At 35.5% G+C, this 26270-nt stretch overlaps 3 protein-coding genes across 6 annotated transcripts in view; 2 read left to right on the forward strand and 1 right to left on the reverse strand.

The window, feature by feature from the left end:
* LOC126377996 (kinesin-like protein KIF13B) overlaps window positions 1–17295 on the reverse strand; it is a 194392-nt gene extending 177097 nt beyond the window's left edge. For all 3 annotated transcript variants that reach the window (XM_050026024.1, XM_050026031.1, XM_050026018.1), the window contains exons 1-2: window positions 17099–17295; window positions 11814–11901 (exon numbers count right to left, since the gene is read on the reverse strand). In XM_050026024.1, coding sequence (XP_049881981.1) covers window positions 11814–11901; window positions 17099–17153 — 143 coding nt within the window. In that variant the 5' untranslated portion in view covers window positions 17154–17295. The remainder of the gene's footprint in view (window positions 1–11813; window positions 11902–17098) is intronic.
* Window positions 17296–18320: 1025 nt separating this feature from the next.
* On the forward strand, window positions 18321–20701 carry LOC126378810 (proteasome inhibitor PI31 subunit). 2 transcript variants are annotated; one of them, XM_050027220.1, is made up of 6 exons: window positions 18322–18633; window positions 18744–18893; window positions 19162–19345; window positions 19508–19589; window positions 19947–20090; window positions 20352–20701. In XM_050027220.1, the coding sequence occupies exons 1-6, from the start codon at window positions 18487–18489 to the stop codon at window positions 20485–20487; spliced, it is 843 nt and encodes a 280-aa protein (XP_049883177.1). In that variant the 5' UTR covers window positions 18322–18486; the 3' UTR covers window positions 20488–20701. The 2 variants fall into 2 exon arrangements, with proteins under 2 accessions (XP_049883187.1, XP_049883177.1); XM_050027230.1 differs by lacking the exon at window positions 19947–20090 and having other exon boundaries at window positions 18321–18633.
* Window positions 20702–20829: 128 nt separating this feature from the next.
* The window catches only part of LOC126379012 (PRL-1 phosphatase), a 33454-nt gene continuing 28013 nt past the window's right edge, over window positions 20830–26270 (forward strand). The window contains exon 1 of the mRNA XM_050027601.1: window positions 20830–20975. The gene's annotated coding sequence lies outside the window, so the exon portion shown is untranslated. The remainder of the gene's footprint in view (window positions 20976–26270) is intronic.

Consider the following 26270-nt stretch of genomic DNA (forward strand, 5'->3'; position numbering starts at 1 on the left):
GAAAACTATTAAGAGGAATGAAGCGTCTAAGACCTTGCGCCATAAAAGTCCCGCGGCTACGACGCTGTCGCAGAATCTATACTTATGACTTGTCAATCAATTAGTTTCATTATAAATCTGCGAGACTTCCTTCGTGGTTCTTCTTTAAGTACTTGCCAGAAAGCATAAGTAATCTTGCCAAATTATTTTAATCCAAATCAGAGTGCAAACAAACTATTAAAAGTAGATAAAATGCAAAATAGTCGATATTCCCGTGAAAGCCCGTGATTAAAGGTAAGGAGAGTTTAAGACTTTATACCATAGTATTATGTGCGTAGTATTATTTCTTATTCTATGGTCGAGGTAAGACTAGTCGTATTCTTTGTTATGTAACGCTACTTTTATTGCTGTGGCGCTAGACTTGGAACTAATGATGGGTGTAAGTCGTCAAAATAACATTTCGTAGCGTAATTAACTCATGCCATGACAGCTAATAAGCAATATTTTATTAATACGAAAGCCTTTATATTAACCATGACATACCTAACATGTTGCCTGTGGCAACTTTTTAAAATGTACAATCATCATCATCAATTTAAGAGCCACGCTCTTGTCGGTGTTGTAGCATTTTCCATTCCAGTCTATCAAAGGTCAAAATGTACAATACCTACCTATTTTTTCCCAGTAAAAAGAAGTAATAAAGAGCAACAAACTCTGGCAAAGGAAACATGAATGAACAGCCATTGGGATGCACCGGCGTATAACCGAGGGATTAGAGATGAACTCAATGACTAGCATTTTGATTGTCAACGATCTGAATGAAATGCTTGCTTCACTGAGCTGCGACGCGACCCAATGAATGAAGAGCTGAATGCAAATTTGATGCTAAAAATAAAATGGCACCTGCAGCTTGTCGTTGTTACAAAGAGTTTTAACATAACGTAAAAGAACTGGTTCTTTTGTTATATAAAAATAAAAGTCAATTTTTAAATGAAAAGTAAAAAAACGAAAGAAACGCGCATGTAGTAGCTCCCCAGTTCTTGTTGTGAATGAACAATGAATGAGCGAATCACTACTTAACATCGAAACATCGAAGCAATTCATCTAAAAAAGCAACATTGCAGTTTGACATTTGCGTATATAAAAGTAAGTGCGCAATGCAAACAAATGTCAAATAGGTAGCTGCTTTTTTAGATGAATTGCTTTGATGTGGCCTTTAATCCCCCCCCCCCCCCCCCCCTCCGTTGTTTTATTAATGTTTTCATTAGCGCTGTAAGATAGATTCTATCATAAACGATCTGCATCAGATCACAATAGTGTAGGTACACGGTAGGCCGTGCGTGTGATCTAGCGGCATATGATCTACCGCTGCACTCATTGTTCAACAACACCTACTGTTAACAATAATAGCTGTCATTAACGCATTAAACACTTACTGTTCAACAATTATGTACGGTTTACTCATTTTCTTGACGGAAAAGTAAATAACGGCACATTAGATGAAAGGTAGACAGATAGTTCACTTGAAAACACTATAGTAGTAAATATTTGGAAGCTACGAATAATTGAAAAATGCAGGATAATATTCTAAACCTACAATAGATCGCAAAAGAAATGTGAATGTGCACAAAAATCTCAAGATAACTTTATGTGCTTTTTTGTGGCAACTTTTAAAAAAAAAGAAAGAACGAAGGTTATTGACCCTTTGACACTTATTCTGTATTTTTAAAGTTTGGCAATATCAATTTATAATACAGTCTCCGGTCTAATTATAACTAACCAACCTTTTCTCTATGTTTTTGAGTGAGGACGATGTATTTCACTGAGGATGTATGGACGTATAAAGCTAGGGATTCCCTAGACTTGTCATAAAGAGAAACGACGGTGCCTACTGCTTGCAATATTGGACCGGCACTCAGGTTGATGAGGATTCAAGGGACATGTCTCCATACGTTTCTATATTACAGTCTTGGGAGACTCCTAACTATAATTTGTGTCAGTGGAACGATGACTTGTCAGACAAATATGCCCGAAACTATTATTAGATATATGTGACTTAAACATAACATAAGTAGGTACTAATACCTACATCATTATTTAACTTCTAAACGAAGCCAGACTACTTACTTAATAATCTAATCTATAATGGATCTATAGTCTATCCCGTGTCTTATATTGATTATTCTGCCAAGCGGGACCTTGATGAATCATTAAATAAATTCAATATAGGCTGGAATCAATGTAGGTAATCTATTGTGATTTCAAGATTTAGCGAAATAAATGTGACGGGTAGGTAAAAACTAAACTTAAAGGTTAAGCAACGTCTTATGTTTAAATTCTAGAGTTCAGGTAGGTACCTACATAAAGTAATTATTTTGAATACAGATACACAGGCAGGTCGTTTTTACGCGCCTAACTCCATGCGTGCGGGCGAGAACGACATTCCTCGCACGCCGCTTACTTCTCAACATCTTCTTCTTTATAGAGGTGAGGTACTTAAATCAAGCTTGTTCTTACCTCGTATTGGTGCGGAGCGGAGAGTGTCCGTTATATATGTAGTATTATAATATATTCTATGACAAAACTAATTCATAACGTTTTCTCTTTATACGTTTATTATAAGTAGGTAAGTTGGCATACCCATTATTACATAGAATTAAAGAAACTTAATAATTTCCTCACAAAAAACGCTAAAGTTTGAGGTCAAGTTGTCATTCGGCGCCTTTTTCTTTAATATACAAAAGGAGCAATGAACTATGAAAATAACCAATGCTAAATAGAATGGTTAATAGTTGTGGCAATAAATCACGGGCTTTAGCAGAACTTCACGAAAATTTACCACCTGCCTATTTGGCATTTGTGGCAAGGGCAATAGGTAAAAGTGAGACTCAAAGTTGCCTTCAACCACCAACCCTATAGATAGAATTTAAATTACATGCGTCTACCGTCGCGTGACAAGGGTACCATCAACAGCACAGATCGATAACCTGACACGGAATGTTTAACTAAGTAATGAAGTTCCTTTAAAAAATGAACTACAGACGTGGCTTATAGTTAAAGAACACTGAACTGAAACCGTATTTACTAGTAACCAGAAAAGTCACACAATAAAAATGGGGCCTTTAGGGCCAACAAGCGTAACGTGATAAAATTTTGTCACGGTCATTTTATCGATTGGTGCTTATAGGTTTGTCAACTCAAATACATAAGACATGTCGTTCTGTCAAAATACAAGCAAAATACGTGCCACGCATGTTAGGGAAAAACAAACTTATCGATTTCGACAAAATTTATTGAATTCAATAATTTTGTCACGTTGCGCATATTAGCCTTGCTTGTTGTCAATATCTATGCCTCTACATTATTTACAGCGCAGTAAAATTAGTTACTGTAAATAGGGGTAGGTAAACATTCAAAATCTCTGTAAATAGTTTCACGGGTGTTAGTGTTGCCAATGAAACAAAGCTCACTCAATATAAAACCCCTATTTTTTTTGCCAAGCAGTAGGTAAGTGAATTTCCTTTATCATCTTCCAAAAAAACTATGCAAATCAAACAATCTCAGCTGGAGTCCCTGTCAACTTATTATGCATTCACATTTAATTAACGCCGCGTTCTCTTCAAAATTCGTGTCGGTACTAGGTACTTGAATTTAAAGTAGAGTACACATTTAGTTGCTCAAGAGCCCGCTAGCTAGAGTCGAATTAATTACACTTACGAGATAGTAAAGTGTACGTGAGTACAATTTAGACGCATTAAGTAGCTGACTTGACGATAACGTCGAGTTAACGGGAGATGGATCCGAAGATTATGGTTAGGCCCGTCAGATATTAGGTTTGCAGGCGATTTATGGGGTTCCTAGATTAGTTTCAGCTGCGTCTAGCTCACAATTCAACAGTATTTCATTTGCAAGACTGTACGTAGATACACAGTTAGTTGTAAACCTGATTGTTTCAATTTCGCAGCTTGTTCTTGTGAGGCATCATACCTAGTTGCAGAATTCTCGTACAAAGTGAAACTAACATTTAAGTTTTGTTGTCTAGAGCAGGGTTTCCTATGTTGATTTTTTTAGGGAAACTTGATTAAAGTCTAATGTGGAAAATAGAGAATCTGGACTAGAGTATATCTAGCCGATTTTAAACGAAATCCAACAATATTTATTCGCTATTGCAAACGATAAACTTAAAGTAAATCTGCGAAAGCAGCAAAATATATTTAGGTACGGTTACCCATTATCATCCCGCAACACAATTTTGGACCAGACAGCAATAAACTTCATTTGCCACAATTCCCTTTAGATTAGAAAAGGGGAAAGGGCTGTTTTAACCGATTACTCGAATAATCTGATAGGTTAGATATTCCAATTGTTCGTCGTTCATTAGCCCACTATAAATCGCAAAAGGTAACCTCATTTTGTACTTAACTCTAGTTCACTGATGACACGTGTATTGGCCTTTATTATTCTTTATTCTAAGATTTTACATTACCTACCAGTAATACACGAAGTAAGTAAACAATTACAGCGGTAAGCAGTTTATTTTGTTGAAATGGAACTTCTTTCGCGCCTTTTATTTGAAATTATTTATCATTTTCGTTCAGGAAATTCATATTAAAAGCAATTTCATTTTTCCATTGACAATATCAACGAGAACCTTTGCCAGGCACACGGTACTTATTTTCCTTGATCATTACTGCGCCATTAAGGCCTGTTTTCTTAGGCTCTGTCGAACGAAAATAAACGTAATTGTATTTTCGGTAAAGTCGGGGATATGAGGTTAATTTTTGCGGACAGCGACTGATGGCAAAATAGAATTTATCGGTTCCACTTAATTAGGTATAGTTTAATGTTGATTTAGTAAATGGCTGAAGGTTGGCGTTATTGATTACTTTATATGAAGAGAACACTGAAATCCTCTTACCTCTTACTAAAGGTAAGAAACGTAATTTTAGGTTATGGCTTCAGTCGGTATTTTGTGATTATAGGTACCTACATTCCAAAAAGCATTCTTTGAAAAAGGTAATTCGTTAGCGTTCCCTCACTGCGGACTTTTGAACGCCGAGTATTTTTTAGCTGTACGTTTTTGCTATTTAATTAATCCCACTGCAGGAGTTCCGAATTGGGACAATTCTCTCGACCCAGGAAATGCAGCTTCAACAAATTGTTATCACCATTTTGATGCAGACTTATTCAAAAGAAAAGCACGATGCTCTTCTTACCAAATATTCTGTTCTAACTAGTAAGTATGTAAGATATTTTACGACATATTAAAAAGAATAATACTTCTTAGTTACCCCGTTTTTATTTTACCATACAAGGGTATTTTTTTCTCTCTTCTTTGGCGTCCATACAAGGGTTAATAAGTAGTATTGTTTCATTAAACGACAACCAACCTGTTATTTTTTCACGCATTATTAGTAAACACCTCATTATCCTACCTAGAGCTACCTACCAAAAGGAATATCTTTTTATGCCTTTTTTTGGGTACGTAAAGTATTGATCAGATTAGAGGTTTTTTGTGATTCGTGTAAGTAGTCACCAGCGGAATTATATTTTTCAAATTCTGGTGGGTTTTTTTATAAATTCTAATAAAAATCAATAGGTTTCTTTTCTAACCTACGTTTGTTTTCCATGTAGGATAAATTACAAAACGCTTATTGAAAACAGAGATTCTATTTTATTTCTACCCAATACACTACAATAAGAAGACTAGATCAAAAATTCTTTACTAACATTTTTGTACTCAAAAGACCCGCCGAAGTTCGTTTTGAGGTTATGCATATTTTACCTCCTTTTAAACCAGCATAAACGTGAATGGCCTACCCCTTTGCTCCTAAGTAACAACAGACAGACTAGGGGAGTCGTATTCAACGCAAAATGAGGTCGTGCACAAAGAGATTGTTAGACTCCTCGGGAAATCACGAGCTAAGATCCCGCTAAGTCTGGAGGGAAAAAATGCATAAGATGCGGGCAAAAGATACAAGAGGGAATATAGGTTGCATTCTCTCACATGCATTCTTGAAGTGGGAAAAACTATCGAAGTCGAAAACAATAGCGGAGAGTACACACTATGATTATTTTTATATTACATTAGTATTCTAGATTTTGGATTAGAGTGGGATAAGGCATGAGGATGATAAGTATTCTGTAGCACGGTCCCTTTTATAATGATTAGTAGGACTATCACTACCTACTTTCGTTACATAGATAAGTATCTAACATACATAAACCACTTATAATGTCTTACACATGCAACCTATCTTTTAAGTCCGTTGAAGTACATTACCTCGACCTGAAACCGTATGACTGTTCTTATTCAATCAAAACTCTCTCGGCTTTACTTGATACTTATCCATTCTTGAGACGTTCATAAGAACACTTTAATAAAAAAACAAATAATCGATTTTTCTTTCGTACTTAAGGTGCTGGCTGCCAAAATATAATAAAAAGAAAAGGTATTAAAGGCGGGTATTAAAAGGAAAAACTACATTGGCACAAAGCGGCACTAGTGCCATTACAAAAAAAAAAGAAAAATTTAAACTATTTTTTTAAATTTATTTTCACCACAGATAATGCAAACAAAAAGATTGTAATCTAAACTTTTGATTACCCGAGGTAAGCTTAACAGATTCATTAGTATTTTTCGGCAAATGAACAGTAACGGATAAAACCTCAGTTCCGTGAAAAAAGTATCCTTTACCTACTCCAACCTTCGATGTTACTTCCGGGGCTAGAAGACACAGATAAGAAAGTGACTGATTTGGTTTATTTATAGTTAAAAATAAAACTAATCCCTAAATGACTAGTAACCTTTGAAATTAGTCATAAAATACTAAACTTCACTAGTGCAAATAGAGATTATGAAAGGTCAGATAACGTAACATTATCAATGAATCAATACCTGAAGTATGTATTAATATTAATATCCTATTCATCGCCCCTATAGTAAGTCAATAATATGAGTCACAAATGCGATACTGAGAAACTCAATTGGACAACACAAAGAAAGCAAACGATTTTAGTTATTATTCAATGTATTTTTTTCTCGTTGTACTCGTCACGTAGTATTTGTTACACGCAGCAACGATCACAAAAACATATTTATTTACGAACTTGTTTTTGTGGATTTCAACCTCGAATGTGAATAATAGTTTATCTTATTGGTTTCTTAGTGCGTAGGAAGTGATACAGTAACGTGTTAGTTTTTAAGTAATGGGTACCCCCCGTGAAGGACAATAGCTTATAGTTACGCTTCTTCATAGTCTATTTAAATACTTGAGCACCGTTATTTCCGGATTAAATAGTTTCAGCAAACGCTCAAGCATATCGTCCCTGATATGCTTAAGATCGTCCCTGATAAGACACAAATCAATTTAGAAAAAAGATTACAGATGCGTCAGTTAGCAAAGTCAGCCACGATATATCGACTCATAAAGGATCATTAAACTAATGATTTAGTAGAAAATTTGGGGAAATTATGCGTTTAAACATCACACTAAATAAACAACAAAAATACATAAAGAAGCAAGAGTCATCGTCATCAGTATTCGATAAATGAATGAGCAAAGGAAAAATTGTGTCCAATTTGGGTCAATCGATACAACGAGTAGGTTCGCGTGTCCCGACAAACGACACACGCCTCCTTTCCGACAAACGACACACGCCTCCTTTTTAACTATTAAACAGCAAATGCATGGACAGCACAGATTATGTTTGCTTACAAAGACAACACATATTTCATTCTACGTACGTTACTTTCCTTAGCCTAGAAAAATTTGCCGCGCATTAAATAGCTCTGTTTTTTTTTACTAGATGGTAGCTGCTGACGTTGCATTCAGCCAATGTCGCAAGTAAACGCTACGAAAGTACGAACAAGCTAAGTATGTATAGAATCGTTTCACTGCAGTTTTCACGTAGGAAACACTATGCAGATGGAGTGCAGGCAAACTTGTAGAAGTGTAGGCGAAAGTTCCAACTAGACGTTCACTTCGGAGTTGTAACAACGTATTGTACGTTACAGTGGATTCCTAGTTTCCTATAGAAACTGTTCAGTTTTGAAGTGCCTGTCTCAAACAGTTGGAAGACGTTTTGTTCTGAGGAACTATTAAAACTAAAAGAAAGTTAGGTAGGTACTGATTCAATATTTTTTATTATGAAACTCAGAGCAAACTTATTACAATGGACTATATTGCTATGTAGATACATTATTTAACTGTAAATACAATGAAATACCTAATAACTTTGAACAATAGCAATGAAATTATTCGGAGCCTTAAATCACGGCTTTTATTCTTTTTTCGCCACAAGTCTGCAACACAAAAGCGGTAATGAAATGTAAATAACGACCTTTCAGGGTTAAAATAGTGGTAGATTATAACGGGGTAATTTATTTTACTAAACCCTGAATATGTGCTCTGGGCGTTCTAGGCTATCGCTTTCAGGCCAGGGTTATTTCATTCAGGGTTACGTGGTCCTTGCTAACGCGTGGCAGGATTCGTGCAAAGAACTAGAAAATTGAACTACTTACACAAAGACATCCATCACGGTCGATTATTGAATAGAGTTCACATCTTATCACAAGCACTATGAATAAAAGTCAATACAGAACAGCTGGGATTTCGTTTAAATATAGAACCAACCTTGTTGTCTTGAATAAGCAATAGCGTCTAAATATATATCTACTTTCAATTCCAAATTAAACTCTACATAGCAAGGGGTTTTAATTAAGTACCAACCTACCAACCGATCGAAAGGTTAGTAGCTACAAGGGGCGTTCCGAAATTGAGATACTCCTGTCCAATTAACAAAGCAAACTAACCAAGCTATTTCCTGAAATTGGCAGTTATTTTATGAAGTAAATGTATTAACCACTTTTCTGCACCTTCAAAAGAACTTGATTATTAATTAATAATCTTTTATTCATAATCTCACAATAATTAATAATCGCCAATATATTTCCAAAATAGATGAAAATAATTCTGGAAACATCTTGAGGAAATAACGTAAATATCTGTTTTTTTACAGTGAAGTAGCATGTCCATGTAGTATGCTTATACCAAATCCGACTTCCAATGAGGAGACGCTTCTGTCTAGAAATAGAACGGAGGTTGTCAAATGGCAATATTGCTTTCTTAAGTGAATTGTTTCAATGTGGCCGTCTTAACCTTTCTGTTATGTTTTATTAATTAAGTAGTGTATTTGGTAAAACAAGAAATGGACGAAAACAAGCCGAAATTATCCCTGATACAACCCAGCTATCCTTCAGAGATCTTTCTAATTAAAACGAAGCCACGAAGACGCGATAAACACCAGATTGGGCTAGCTTTGAAATTTTTGTTAACTGACAATGACATCTTAATTAATTGCGTCCTTCAAGAAAACCTAGCTGCTAGCATAATTAAATTAATTCTTAGGAGTTATTGTGATTGTGTCTTCAAGTATACAAAGAAACGAAACCTGGGCCCTTCGGTTCACGATTGCAGGATGAAACGACAATTTAGACTAATGGAAGAGAGACTACACAAAGCATTTCCTCTCTTTCTAGTGTTTAAATGGAGTTAACTAGAGGTAATTAGGATAGACGAAATATATAGCGTTTTATTCCCTCATTAGCTATCTCTCCGTTCATTAGCAGAAAAAGAAATTCTTTTTTTTCTGATTTCCTGACTCTGTTTCAATACGGAAAAGTCAACGTTATTTCTTAGTCTTATGTATATCAAGATAGTTACGGAAGTGACAGCGTTTATTTTCATAACATAAATAATATCTCCAGTTGCAGTAAATATTTGTAACGAAAAATGCACGTTTAGCAATTTTCTCTTGCTCGGAGTGCGCGCAGTCGGTTGCGCAAGCGCAGCGGCGAGGTAACGCGCCAATCAGAGCATCTCAACCTCAACCGAACTGCAAGCACTAATGCTGTTAATTTGGCAATGCGTTCGATAACGCTGCAATACAAGGTTAATTTATTTTTATTTCCTGCCATTACTAAACAATCCTAAAGTTATTTCTGGCTGCTACAATTATTTTGTAAGGTCCGCCAGATTATCGTCTCATGCTGCAGCTCTTAAAACCCATAAAGTCAATGTTTTAACGTTACAAAGTCGTTCATGACACGAGGTATTCCTTTTTAATAGACATGTCTTAAGATTCACGTCAGAGTCTCTGCATAAATGAGTACTCGGCTGGTGGGATAAAGAAAGTCTGCACATCTCACTAGTCTAATGACGACAAACTGAACACTACTTAACGTAATAGGGAATTTTACTGGGTCAAAGATAAATTACAAAATGATAAAACTGTGCTAATCTAGAATAAGAAGCCAATCTAATATGACCAAAAATCAAATTCATTTATCTTTTTGACTTATTTTCGAATTTTAATTACGAATTAAATAACAATCAGTACGATGTTGACTGTTTTTATTGATGACGTCACTAGGACAGTATTTCCATACAAATTCAGAAGAAAATTTAGTTGTGATGTTTCTTAAAACGTATCATTTAATAGAGTGCAAGATAGTTTATTACATTACTGAAATAAAACTGGTTAAAGAATGACAGCGTTAGCGTTAGGTGCGCAAGTAGGTCAATGGATGAATCAAATTAATAATCTCAACACTACAATCACAATAGAAGCACGATCATGAAAACTACAAAAGCAAAATCGTTTATTGCATTCAACAAACAAAACAAGCAAGTGATTCGAAAAGAGCTCTGAGATCCCGGATTTTCACTCTCCCTGCTGTCTAGTTGTCCGAGAAGATTGGTTCTCTTTGAAATTAGAACACATTGAAATGTTTGATACTGTCAATTAGTAAAATAGATCAAGTACCCGCGCGATGATTAATAAACTTATTACATTTAACCACAAAAATAAACAATCATTATTGAATACACTGAATCATCAGAGCTCTTCTAACAATACGTAGGAAGTGATTTCTTGATGCGTATGCAGTTATAAGTACGGCCTCTATTCGATTCTTCCTATTCGTTACGCTTGGCTCTTGAAACTAGTGCAAGGATGATTCTAGGTCAGGGTCCTAAACAAACTCTAAAATACTGGATTATTATTAAAGGAATAAAAAGGGCAAGGATATAGCGGGATCTAAGCAAGAATGGAAAATAAATTCTCTCATTACCGTTCCCAGTGATCAAAGGAAAGAAACTGTTTTAACGGTAAATTGACCTACAACCACGCTCTAGGAGAAAATTACGTTTCCAGCCGTTTTTTTTTTCATTCCTGCTCAAACCAATATATTAAAGAGTCGTCAGACAGAGTTGGGGGAGTGGAATTCTGAAACCTTTTCTTGCTTTCCTCTTGTAAGAAACTCCTTTACGATTACACTTTCGCGCTAGGAGAAGCAGAATCTTTTGATAACTAGTCGTTAGCTATTTTCAGAAATTAGCTTCTACGAAAAAGGAAAATGCTTCAATTTAAATTATACATGCAAAACATTACGCCTACTTCCCGTTGGGGTAGGCAGAGACCTCAGAACTCCACTTACTACAATCCTGACACACCACTTTGACTTCTTCCTCTCTCATCAGTCTTCATGCATACTTGCCGGTTTAGAGCATCTTCGACCCGGCGTTTCTTTAAAGTCGTAACATAGAATGGTCTTTTAAATTTCCAAACCCCATTGTTTAACTATTATGTCTGGAAATCTCGGCCTTACGACACAACATCCTGGATATAATCACGGAGTGTACGCCTAGGCCTTTCACAAATCTTGTTTGTAAGTCTACTTTCATTTAGAATTTTAATTTCAATATATGGAGAATGATATGCTACAATGACCTGTTATACTAGCAATTGTTACGTAAGTATACGATGCTTACCTTTCTTTATCATGTGATGATTGCGGGTATTGCAGCACGGTCTGCTGGTGTTCCATTTCCACCACGCATTGTGTGCCCAGCTCGATTTCTGTGGAGCGAAAAGTATTTTAATACATTGTTGAGACATTGACATATTTGTTCAGGTATTATTATACTATTTCGATATTATTTGAATGGAAAAACCCTGCTAAAACTCATAAAAAGGTACATAAACTCATGCCCATTTCCTACCAGGATAAGCAGAGACTACGGAATTCCATTTGCGTCGATCCTGACACACTTCTCTTGCTTCATCAATCGTTTCACACACGCAAGCCGGTTCAGAATAGATCGTACTAAACCCATTCTAAGGACATCTCCAATTTACGTTCGTCTTCATCTGCCCTACCAACAACCTTCGCCTATAAACCTAGCTCAAAATATACTAATAAAAATTGACAATTTCAACTGGCAACAAATAGAACCTGAAAGACATGATTAAGTTCTGGTTACCGTTTAGTGATAAAACTGGTCAATTAATTTTATGGATTTTGGCACCAGTTAACTACCTACTTATACAGTTTATGATATACAAAGAGCAAAATATACGTCGAGCAATTTGGTAAATGATGACTAATAAAATTTCAATTTACTTTACATACGCAAATCAGATTGCGAATTAGATTACGAAATGTGATATTTATGTATGTGGGATGCGTAACCGAGTTACATCAGGAAATGCACATAACTCGTCAGGGGAGTCAAATATAAATGTACAATTGTATACCATTACCCGGTTACAAAGAGAAAATTAAATCGAAACCCTGATCAATGACATATTATAATGGCAATATATATCGAAATATTCGCATGGACAGCACGAGGACTCGGTGGGTTATGCTCATCCCGGTTTACGATTACTTTTTATCTTTGTACGTTTCCCCAAGCACGGTTGAGTGCTACAAAAACAAAATAATTTACCTTGTTACCATCCATATTAGTTACACACCGATTCTTATGATCTGTGAAATTATATGGTGCAGTAGAATACTGCTATTTATGAAGAGATGTCGAGCCTTTAGACTGGCAATAATGACAGGTGACAACATAAAATGAACGGGTATTAATAACTTATTGCGGTTCTGTTGTCATTGTTATAAAAAATAACAAGGCTCGTGTGTACTAGAGTGAGTAACCCGCTGTATCGGTTACGGTATATCATGTTGTTTTCGAATTAGTAAACTTAAATGAGAAAACATTTTAATACGTACACTAAAAGAGTTAATCTTCATACACGCAATACTGCTATCACAATATTTTATCCTGTCTATATCTTATCGAAATCCGGCAGTTTAAACTGCTAAAACAGCAATTTTCACCGATAAATGCGTTAGATATTAAAACTTTTCAAGAAAACTGCAATGTTGCTTTGATTTCTGATATTGAAAGCAAACTTCCGTATAAATGAATGCCGTTAGATAGTGAAATAAATGAAAACGATAAATAAAGTATGGTTTACGATACATAAAGGCAAGTGAAATAAGCGAATCTTGCAATTGAATACGAGTAGAGGCCGATAAACGTGATAACACGGCAGTGGGATCGAAATTCGAGCTATCGTCGAGGGTAGCCCGGAATGGTAATAGTCCCTAATTAGTTTTTGTGGGCTTCTGCGACTATCTGTCCTGCGTATTGTAATTCGTCCTCCTAAATGTGGTCTCGACTCGGGTGTTCCGTTACCTATGATATGAAAGAAAGAGAGCATTAAAGTTGAAATTAACTAGAGCACAAAACGGTCTTGCTTGTTGACATTTTCGAATTCAATGTTAGGAACGTTTCTTTCTACGCTATTAAACTAAAAAACTGATCCGCCGAAGTTTCGCAATATACTGGCGAACTACAGCTGGAAATGTTATAGTAACATTCAATAAGTTTATGTGGCAGGCAACATGTTAATCTAATAACCGCCATCGAACGTGTGAAATTGCTTAATCTATTAGAATCTAGGCTGTCTACAGTGTAGAGGTTTATTCTATGGCTACAATTTTGCAGACCGGTTGAGATGTGGGCGGGACAGTTACTTCAAATAGATTTTCTTATACAAAATTATACTGTTAAAAATACATATGTGAGAAACATTGGCTAATGTTCATTTAAAAAGTCACTTAATCTGAAAAGGATATCCAAAACTGTTCGCAGCATACCACGTGGCTGAGACAATTTCAATGTAACTCAACACGTCTCTATTGTGAATAGATATTATAATGAGTATATGTGGCAATGGTGAGTCAACGTGGAGGTCGACCGATGCGCATACGGCTCTTTCAAATCCGGTTCTGCCAGTCGCATTTCACGTACTGGAGTTATGTAAAACTAGAATTAAGCGGCTAGACGATAAATAGACTCGTACTTCGTGGTTTAGCTTCGTTTACTTTCGTACGGGGTTTTTGTTCGAATTTAGAACGCCTGACCGCAGCCTTCGCTTGCAGTTTTATTCTGAATAAAACCAAAGAGATTGTAAGCCTATTTGTTTTTTACAAAACGACTCTAGCTATACAGTTTTGTTTGAAACTCTTGGAAACTTAAAGCCGAAGTCAGGTGTTTGATTGATACTTGCATATTTAACTTCCTATAATCGCAGCTTATCAATCAATCTACCTGTCATTCTCAACTCTAAATTGTAGCGTATTGATGAAGCATTGTAACTGTATCGCTCAGGTTTCCGTCTTCAAACCGCATTACGCAATTTAACACAAAAGAAACAATGATCACGTACTAAGAGTAGTAATTGTGTCTGTCGAAATGTATTAACGGGTGGAATCGATTTAAAAAAATTACGTAAAGACGGAAAGTGGAGCGATGAGCGGAACGTCCACTTACAGCATAACGACAAACGATCCGTACGTTTTCGTAAACAAGTTCCCGTAGCAAAGGCTTAGAATGGGATGGTAATCCACTTGGCTATCCCAAAGGACACAGTTCCGTATATCCCGGGATGAACTCTACCGACACTTAGTAAAAGGGTGGGATAGAATTCCGCCGTTAACAGTAAGAGCTCCAATGGATGATACTTTACTTATTTACCCAAGACCGTTCTGTAACAATTTTTTTTTTATAATTTATGATTCGTGCAAATTACAATGTATGTATTATTTTATCAAAAATAACAACTTTACTATATATAGGTATTTGGTTTAGGGATATCTTATCGCACGTGTTATTTTTTTCCTTTCAAAGTTGAAATATTCAGAGCATTACCAGATATTGCGACAATAATTATGTTTTACCAAGAACTAGACTCTACCATGATCATGATTACATATAATTTTATCGATTACTTCCTTGCACTAGTTTAAAAAGTAGGTAGGTACCTACGCATTATATAAACTGCGCGTAATACACATATAATTTTCTTCATTATTAAAAACATAATTTCGGAAACTCGTAAAACATTTTGCATGGACAAACAAAGACCTTTGAAATCCTTTATAATTGTTGTATAATAAAGGAGTTTACATCAGCAGTACAGGTGGGTCTGGACAACAATGGAAATTACGATAAGGCTCAAGTACTCCCCCTTACAAAAGGGTGGGGACAATGTATTCTGACAGCTGGAGGCTTCACAATGTCACCATACACACCCTTGTTCATTGTCGCCATTTCTGAGGCAGGTGTTATATTGTTTCATGTCACGAATACTTCTAACAACAACCCGCGTCTTCTACGTGATGTACCTGTTAACTATATATTATAAGTTCTTATATACTTATATATATTTAATATACAATGTACCTATACCTGCATACTTATTTTATTATTCTAAAAAAGAGCCAGGAAAGAAATTTCATGAGAAACAAAAGACCTATATTACAGATGCTCTGCTATGAGCAGATGTTACACAGATGTGTGATATCATAATAAAACAAAGAAGTTAAAGAGTATTGCTTTCTTCCAGCTGCTTTGTAATTCTTTTACTAAATAAATGATAACTTTAGTAGACTTTTCTTAAAAGAATCCTTTGAAAACATAGTAACAACTTCAACCAGAGGGATTCTGCAATTCAGAAAAGAAGTAGGTACATACTAAATAATATTAAAAAAAATACAAAATATAGGTTACCAATAAGTAACTTTAACTATCTTTTATTTACAAGAAAAGTTAACTTTCTGTTATTTTTTATTAGTAAATGTTTATTACTATGACTTATCAAGTATGTTATTAATACCTACAATGTTTTTCATTATTGCACTGACAGTGTATAGATATAATGGTGTCAGAATGTTGAATTATTGTTGTGCATAAATGTAAGTTAGAATAATAGTGTAACCCTGCTAATGTTGAATGGAAGATTATGTGTCAGTTATTTTATTTGACTTTTCTCTTATTAAATAATTGTTCTACAGTATTAATTTTATAAATATCTTTAAATTTATCACTAAGGCCTGTATTAGATCTTTTTTCTTCTACTTATTTTGGCTTTCCTGACAGTTGAAACTTAAGTACCTATACATTGTAGGTACCTACTTACCTACCTATTTTCCATTTACTCTAACCAAGCACATACCTATAATGAGTTTGTCTTTTTCAAAAATAATAGCAGCTGTATGTTTTTTTTATTTATGCCATAGTTTGATTCATGAGTTTCTGTCAAGGTCAAAACAATTTGAGCATGAGTAACGATGTCTAAAATACCTAGTAAGTGATAGAGTTTTAACATTGATAATTTTTTGATAACAATATTCTTTCTTTTCGATTTATACTAGGAAATTGTGTTTTCCGATCGAAAATGATAAGTATTCTTCAATTTATTATTTATGTATTTAATGATAACAAATGTTGAATTCAAAGAGAATTATATGAGCATTCTTGTGTGTTTTATGAAAATGATAATGATGAAAACAAAGAATGAATTATTATTGAAAACAAAGGCCAAAAGTAAATCAATTAAACGTAAACGAGAGTATAAAAATATTGATTTCGCTCCTCTACCTATATCTGCAGAGTAAATAAACAGATTGTTTAAGTTCTCTAGCAGGCGAAATTAAAACTGCTTTATTATTAACAACAAAGAAACTTCTAATAACCTTGCGAGGAACGAATTTGGACGTAAATATTGTGTAAAACTAAAATACTGAAGCAATTTACAGAATTACCAGACAAAACATCTATCTTTAAACGCTATAATAATAAGTGAATAATCAATAATGTTATCAAACAGAGTAGAGCAGGGCATAGATAAAGTTGTATGCACGTAGTCACCTGCGAGATAGCAAATTTCTTTATTTTAGCAAATTAAACCAGCTTACCTCGCCTGTTAAAGGGACGAACCCGAACGGCAACCTTTATCTTATCCGAGGCCATTTTCACACTCAAATTACACAGATACTATTAAAACACAACACTATGCACATCAAAGTATAATAAATTATTGCACATATTCACCCATATTCTAAAACAACAAAATTCATTATTTCACGTTTTAATCACGACGTTCCCGAATTGACACTGGCCGCCATGTTGTTTTTCCCATTCGGAATTGCGTAGAGCTCGCTGGGTACTACAGAGGAAAAACCAGTATTATACAAAATACCGTTTTATAACAAACAGTTTAATTAAAACAGTCCTATTTAAGATTACAGAAAAATCATTAAAAATATAGAAATCGTGTTTTAGGATTATTTTACACTAAATTATTATATTTATAATTATATATTTGCATCACTAAAACAGTTTACGCTTTTCTCAGTAATATTTCTACTGTTATTTTTTATAATCTTCTTTAAAAGTTTTGTTACTTGGATAATCCTCCTTGATACATGCAAAATAGAAAGATCATCAAATCTTAATTTCATTATTATTTGCTTGATAGAAAATACGGTTTTTAAAGTTTTACCTCTAGGTATTAATTGTACACGTTGTAAGTACATAAAAACTTATTCGATGTATAAAACATTGTGGACTGTTGATTACTCCGTTCAAAATAATAATGTATATCATGTTGTATAATTCTTCATAGAATAATAAACGTACTTTCCGCCTATGTATGGAATAAGGTTTTAGATAACTAAACGAAAAACTACTACTAGTTTTTATTTTTAGTCGAATAGCAACATTTGATTTTCTACCATTATAGTTTCATTATGCGCAGATCGAGTAAATATTGTTTTCGTTGCTTTATTGGAAGTTGCTTTATTTAGTTGATTTGAAAAACAAAATAGATGACTGAAACCATCTTGGCGCTTTTAGCCAGCAGTTCCAACTTAATTTTATTATTATATTTTAATTGTGTTGTATTTTGTATGTATGGAATGTTTTCAGAAATAAAGCTTTATTATTATTATTGTATGTCTTTTTCATATCTCGGGCCTATGGAGGCCCGGACTTTTGGAAGGCGTGCGTGGGGCCGATTATTATTATTATTATTAAGTATAGATTTTTCACGTCTTTCAATTTAAAATCATCTGAGTCACCTAATCTATCAAACGGAACCAACGGAACGCATTTACCGGTTTCTTTCGTGACAGTTTTGACAGACAGATGACAAATAAAAACTCCAAAATAGTCATCGGGACTTACACATATTTTGTTTCTTTACAGCACTAATATACGCTGGGAGTAAAGCTCATTTTGCTTATTTTATTTAAAATTGTGTATTTTTATAAGTGGCAGAAAATCGTGAATATTACTGGTCGCGATGACGTCTGTGGACCCCATGTTCGGTTGGGACTTAACATTCAAGACTGTTGAAAAGGATATAAAACGAAATTCTGATGTGCTTGTATCTTTTATACACTGGAATTTGACTAAAAGGGGATTTCGTACAATTGGAATAGGCGATGAGGTGCGTTTTCTTTACTGTTATGAACTGGTTAGACAGGCTAGAATATAAAATCTGGATGTTTCATAAGCCTTGTGCAATTGTAGCATCTGTGATATGTTGTTGTTTTTCAGAGAACTTTAACCGGAGACGAGGAAAAAAGTGAACTTTTGCCAGCTGGCTGGAATGATAAAGAAAACTACACCTTAAGATATGTATTAGATGGGAAATTGTTTATCCTGCATGGATTGAATACTGATGGAAATCTTATTGTCAACCTTATGGTAAGCAATGTGCTTATCTATTTATTTGTAATGTAAATGCTTCTATAAACAGCCAGTAATCTATAATATATAAAAAATAAAATTGATAATGACATGACATTTTATAGTAAATATTGTTGAAATAAGCTGTGTCATGTCACAAAATTATGTTAATATCACAGATAGTATAAATTTACGACCTGAAATGGGATTAGTACTGAGTACTGGCAAAAAAGTATGTCACTTTAGTGTTGTTATGAATTAAAATTTCCTACTATGCATTTTACAGAAGTGTGAAGACTTGGCAGTCTCCAACATAGCACTCAAGATAGATGATGCAGTGAAAGAAGTTAAAGGTTCTATTGAGAAGATGATACCTAACCACAAGGACCTAATGTTCAGCATAAGACGAGACCTTATAGACACAATTGTGGGGAGAATTATGGTTACAACTGAGACACAAACATCCAGAAGTATGTATATTTGAACTTGCAACAAAGGAAATATTTGTGCTATATCATCACAAAATATCACTATTAAAATGTAAATCATTCAATAGACTTATTTATTAAACTTTTGTGAAAAATGTTAGTTTTGCTAAACATCATTCAAGTATAATTTTGTACCATTTTCAGCTCCTTCATCCAGAGGATTACCAGTTGATCCATTAAGAGTGCCTTCCAGGCCACTTCCACAGCCTGATACTCCAAATCTATGGTGAGTAAGGATGTCAAAACCTTTCACTTGGGGTAATAATGAACTATAATTATTTTATGTATCATATGCTTAATATTCTTAATATTTAACACAATCCTTTGAGCAACCACCTTATGCTATTGTGTTTAACCTTTAGAATTCGGGAATGCAGATCTACCCAAGCAACAATACTAAATCTATTGTGTCTGGTATTTCAGGAGAGGTTAATATTATTTCCTGCTTCAAACATAATCTGCTTTAACCTTTGTTGGGCATGCCTGAAAACCAAATATTTTTTAAGTGGCATTTGTATTGTGGGTTTGGCAGATAACTTGAAAGTTTGTGTGTTACTCGTATTGTATCAAAATTTATTTATAGGGAGCCACCAGCGGGTGTGCCCAACATTGGGCGATCAGACTTGGACCCCTTCGCTCCGTTGGGTGGTGGTATGCTCTTCAATCCATTTGGACCCAACCGGGACATTGAGAACCCAGGCCTTGGCATCCCTGGTGGACTTCCTAGGTCAGTATTTAGAATCTAGGATTTGTTGAACAGGCAAAAAAATAATTCATAAGTTGTTAAACGGATGATTCTTCGAGGTCAAATTGTTTGTTGACTTCCCTAACCATAATTTAAAATGAGGGCTTTAATAATTAGTGTATTTTAACATGTAATTAATAAATAAATCAAACTAAAAAAAATTTGCCTGGAAAATCAACAAACAATTTCACCATGAAAAATCATCAAATATAAATTATCAAGTTCTGTATTACTTTGTTGCAGGGGATCAGTGCCGCCTGGTGCTCGTTTTGATCCGTTTGGGCCACCTGGGGGCCCCATGCCAGGCAGGAGACCCAATGCACCAGATGCAGACCACCTCCCACCCCCCGGCTTTAATGGCAATGACATGTTCATGTAACTTAATCACAACATCTCTTCACTAAAGAAATATCTTTAGAAAGTTTGCAAGAATAAAACGAAAACGTGCTTGCACTGAATTGTATTTTTATTAATGACTGCTATATTTTAAGGTACAAGCTAGAGTAGTAAATACTTGCGAATTTTCAAGACATTTCTACATGCACCACTGGTTCTAAGGGGAACAAAGGTTAACAATAAAGTTTTGTTTCATATCTGAAAGCTTTTTTATTCATTAAATTCCTAGTGATATTCAGTAAACTATTTTTATTGATTGTTTATTTCGTAAAAGATAATTAGTAGAATTTTGTTATGCTTAATTGGCAACTCTGAATTCATGGTCGGTAAATTTTGAAATCTGGCAACACCTAAAATTAGTCCAGTGAGTTTTTTGTGCGAAGCACACGTTTCTTGCGTGTGTGGTGAATTTCTCTTGACTGCTCACGGCTGCATCCGTTCAATCTTGATTCAATGTGTATGGCTGTGGAGGTAAGTTGTTATTATAACTTATTTATCGCGTTTTCCATACGAATTTGGAGGTATTGGCTTTATAAGGTCGTGCCCTCCCATCGCTCGGACGTCACCCAGCGAGCGTCACGATGAAACGATTTCGTATTGAAATTATTCACGTTTTCTTCTCAACATCCACTGTTGTTTTATAAACGTCGCCGTATTTTATAAACATATACCGGCGGGTTTTAACGTGTATGTCTGCCGTGAAGGAGCCGCTATACTTTGACATATAGGTACTTTGCAATCGTTTTATGATCAAATATTTTAATTTGTAGCTAGCCCGTTGTTGAAACTTTGATAAATGATATTTGCGGTCGATAGGTAGGTCGTCTGCTGTACATTTTGTTGATGACTCATTGAATATCTGCCTCCTGAATAGCTAGAGAATACCTACTGAATATTTGTATATGGGAATGTGGGTGGGACGAGATATCTCGCGCTTGAATTGTTTAGCTCCCGCTTTCCACACTTTTACTTCAGAGCCATGATGTTCACTTCACATATTTTGTGCCTCTAAATAGCTAAGTACTACAATACCTATATTCATAACAGTTGAACAAACTTATGTAAAAATACAATAACTATTCACTTCGACTATTCAAGTAAGAGTAATAGGTATCTACCTACCTATACTTTATGTTGGAGTTTTAAAGAGGCTTCCGTTGTTATGATTTTACACTTTGCATTATTAGTAGGTAGGTATCATAGTATCTATACTCAGTATATCTATTAATTTAATATGTAATACATAATCAATAGTAATACAGATAAAACAATGTTATACTAATAACTCAATGAGGAGAACTTCTGGTGTTGTTTATAAAGAAGTCAATGTTTGGCATTAATTCATAAACATGGACCTGATTGTCTACCAACATGCATTGTCTTAATTACAATGCTGAGGAAAACATACTTGTGTATTTGTCTTGGTGGAGAATTATTATAATGTATAATTACAAAGGTGAACACAGATGCTACAAACAGGATTGATTTGCCTCAATTGAGAAATGGATGAGTTCAATCTGATGTATTGTTGAATTTAAGGAATTGCTGAACATCATTTAAAACAATTAATCAGTTAAGCTTTAGGTATTAATAAGACACAGAACTCCCAGAATGCCAAATATAAGATTTATGTTAATAAAAACAATAAAATGCTTGTCATAGTTATTATTATGACATTTATTAAATGTATAATTCACATACAACGTAACATAAACAGCCTATATGTATATGTTCCACTGCTAGGCACAATCTTCCCCTCAACCAACTAGAGGGGGACATAAAACAAATTGCAAGTTATCTGGGGGCACGGGAGTGCCGCGGGTACAGCTTCTAGCCAATTTTCTAATTCTACACACCCTAACTATACAAACCCTAAGGTTAAAAACTCTACATGTTAGGTAAAATATGTGGCTTGGCTGTTTCGCTACCATCACAGGAGTGTAAGGTGAAAAAACTTTTTCATGTGGTCACCATGGTTAATAAATTTATTTACTGTTCATTGCCATTCTGTTGAATAGTTCTTCTAATAATGAAACGGACAAACCCCATATTTCGCCTAACATGTAGAGTTTGTAAACTGAGGGTTTGTTTAGTTAGGGTAAGTAGAGTTAGAAGCTTGGCTCTACATGAGATCTAATAACTTTTGGACATTGCGATCGATATGATCTCGTCTTGGCAACATTTTATATGAAAATGTTTTTGTTGGGTTGTCTTATTCAAGATGTAAAATTGTAGGTTGTAATACCTACTTACTGTACTTAAAGTCCGCGCAACGAAAGAACGGACACGGCGCTAATATCGCAGTATCTGCATAGTATTCAGGATTAATTATGACAATTAGTTCCATTATAATCCACTGGACTTCTTTCGTAGCGTTTTAGCCAATAATTTCTGTCAAATGAGTTCTAACAATGGCGTCCATTTTTTGTTTACAAACAACAATCCAACCAAACTTGAATTTTCTACCTCCACACAAGCATTGGGTCCCTTTTTTTATAAAATCCAATTTCTACCTGCTTGTCACTATCCCTACAACATAAAGCATTCCTTTGGGAACATTGTCTATCCAAATAGACAAATAACAAGCTGAGGTTTTTACTGACGTGAAATATTATAGATTTGCCTGCTATAGCATTAACTACTTAGCCGGACACCAGCTGCGGTAAATCTAAAATAAGTGATGTAAAAACATTTTCAAACCATTACTGACATTACTTTATCCTCAAAAAGACAATGTCCTATTTACAGTGCATACGAGTAGGTACTTATTAAGGAATTTGTGGTTTATATTATACCTATTATAGTATAGAAATAGTATTGAGTATACTGTTATGTTGATTAACTTAAGGCCCTCTCAAATAGGGCGCAAGCCGGTCGATACATCAACCGATACGGTCATACCATGGGATCTGAACGAATGCGATCTCGTTCCCCGACTTCGGAGAAAGATCGCGAACTGATCGGCGTGCGATCACTGGAACGCAGCGAACTACCGCACGCAGTGTGTAGGGATTTAGGAACGGCCATGGAAGATATGATCTCTAACCAATGGCAGATAATGCGAGATCTCGGCGCGTGATGATCATTTGTATTTATGCAATCGTCAGCTAGTAGTCCTGACAGTATCGCAAATGTATCGCAGAACGGATCTTCACCGGTGTAAAGACCCTCACGATCAGCTATGTAAAGACCACGAACCCGCCCTGGAGATGCGCCTTACCCGTATTGGTAGATCGGTTCGCATGCAGTTTGAAAGAGCCTTTATTTAAAAAAACACTAATTTCAAAGTTTTTGTATATTTTTCAGGAGTATCAATTTGGTCAATTTGTAAAGATAAGATCTTGTTTATTAACGTGATCTAAACAGAAACTGTTCAACAAGAAGGTTGGACAAGAGCGGCGCGTGATCGCCATCATTGGAAAGGATAGGAGGATGCCTTTGCCATGAGGCACTCCGAAATAAGAGATTTAATATAAAGTGAACTGTAACTAACCGGACAATGTTTCGGAAGCAAGGCTTTAAAAAAAACTGAAACTGTTACCAATTCTTTTCATAAACTTTCGAAAGTGAAAAATATATCGAAATACAATTGCCAAAATTTTCTTTTCATTACTTACTATTCAATTACGTGGATGGAACGACAATCGCGAAAAACGTAGACATTTCACATGATTGGTTTCACAGAATGTACGGATAAATTAACGTGTTTACGAAGGCATGCTCCGTATTCCGACGGATACTCGTTTGACGTCATCAAATACGCAAATGCAAGTGTTGTTGCATTGCCTGCATTTTGCGTACCATCAAATGCGGTTACATCATGCAGCATGCACTATTGCATAATGTTGCAGGTATCGAACTATGAAAGTTATGGCTGACTCATTCTATTTCTAGCTAAATCTTGCTGATAACAAAATAGATGTCGTAATTTACCTATAGTCGTTTTTAGTCTCAGTATTAAGATTTAATACCCACCTAATCGATTTAGATTAGTTCGCTATTTGCGTAGAGTTCTAATTATAAAGCTTAAACTTTCCACTGGTCTCATATAGTTCCACTTGTAAGCTACTGGGTAATGTTTGTATCAATTGCATTACTAATGCGTCCTTTCTCCTCCATAGGAATCCTGAATGGAACAATGTTAGTATCTATTAATAGGCTAGGAACGGGTCCTGGATACCCTGGTTGGGACGTCGACCCGGCCTTGGTGCGCGTGTGTTGACCTACGCGGGCGCAGTCCGTTACCCCGCCGCGATCCCGTCCGACCTATCACGGAACGGTGCGAGTATCTATCGAGAACAGCGCCACGCCGCCATTTTTAAAACCGAATACGGCTGATATCCTAAGGTGACGTCATCGGACAGATTAAGTATATTTAGCTCGACTATTTAGATTTGGCAAAATATGTTTGCCATTTGTCTGTTTGTGTCTAAAATGTGGCACATGTAACGGGATCTGCTTTTGCGGGATTCTTCTAGAAGTTTGGATCACTTTATGAGGAATACACCACAATTCATATCACGTAGAGTGTAATCTTAACTGGAATCGCAATTTGTCAATGTCATAGCGACTAGACATTAAATCTTCGTTGCTTATTTATTAGTCTTTCGGCATGCAAGCAGACTTGTGATATACATAGTGTGGGACAGGCCAACCTTGGGGAACTGTAATTTCGTTCCGTATGTCCTATTCCTTTGTGTTGTTCATTTATCACGTCACTTTCATTGCCGATTTTGGGGTCCGACCTACTACAGAACAAAGGATTTTCTACAACTAAAACTGTTTTTGAATTTCGTACGATTATGGCTTTTATTAACGACGAAAATAACACAATAACGCATAGTTTACCAGCTCGTATATTCGACAAAATGTAATTTTCATTCACGGGGATTTAACGTTCCATTATTAAACACAAATGGCGGGCGTTTCCGGTTGAGCTACTAATATTGCGACGAATACATTGCGAGCTGCTTCCATTAAGGTGGGACCGCGCGCCGCTTTAACAAAAAAAACATCGGCTATTCACCAAGGGCTAAGGGCGTTGCTCCCAGCTCCTTACAAGCTGGTTTTTGAGCCACAGGGCGACGCACTCGAATCCCTGCCGCATGATGGATACGCACCCCCGTTTTGGCCTTAATTTATTTTGATACCGCCGCTTTTTTTCAAAGACAAGAATTCCTACTTCTTGTGGAATACGTATACTTTTACAATGTCAAGGAAACGAGTGTCTTTTCCGGTAAACATGTTTTTATTGTTGATCTTATCACTGCAGTCGGTTTCAGGTTCTGCTTTTGACTTTGCGATATCTTGGGCCGAGATATTGTTTTATTGCTACCAAATGTCTGACCCTAAAACGTTTAAATTCAATAGTCAACTAGTTATGGCAATGGAAATTTTATAAAATAAGCATTTGCCATAATTTATGAGTTACCCATTTCGGCGAACGGTGTCAATGTGCTCGCCAGATGTTCTCCCCTTTTGAGGTGCATTACGAATTGAGCATTGAAATTGGGACGATGTAAAAGCTGCATCGTTCAACTCTATTCATAAAACGGTAGAAGCAAGGAGGTCAGAACTGCGGCGCGGTCCTCGGATCCAGGTCAGTGAGCCATGTCGCAACCCACACGGTCAGGAGCTGTTGCCTAGTTGGAAATAGAACGCCAATGTTAAAATATACCGAGCTGAAAATAGCTTAGCCCCGTCGAAATGCACTAACATCATATTAGAAAACGATTAGCTCCAATATGTAGATATTCACTTTGAGTT

This window comes from Pectinophora gossypiella, chromosome 2 (assembly GCF_024362695.1).
Source record: "Pectinophora gossypiella chromosome 2, ilPecGoss1.1, whole genome shotgun sequence".
Classification (NCBI taxonomy): Eukaryota; Metazoa; Arthropoda; class Insecta; order Lepidoptera; family Gelechiidae; genus Pectinophora; species Pectinophora gossypiella.

What these genes read in the sequence shown, in the direction of transcription:
- LOC126378810 (XM_050027220.1), top strand. Translation starts at nt 18,487, where the DNA reads ATGACGTCTGTGGACCCCATGTTCGGTTGGGACTTAACATTCAAGACT. An exon ending in TGAGACACAAACATCCAGAA is followed by an intron (nt 19,346 to 19,507) that starts GTATGTATATTT and finishes TACCATTTTCAG; the next exon opens with CTCCTTCATCCAGAGGATTA. An exon ending in CCTGATACTCCAAATCTATG is followed by an intron (nt 19,590 to 19,946) that starts GTGAGTAAGGAT and finishes ATTTATTTATAG; the next exon opens with GGAGCCACCAGCGGGTGTGC.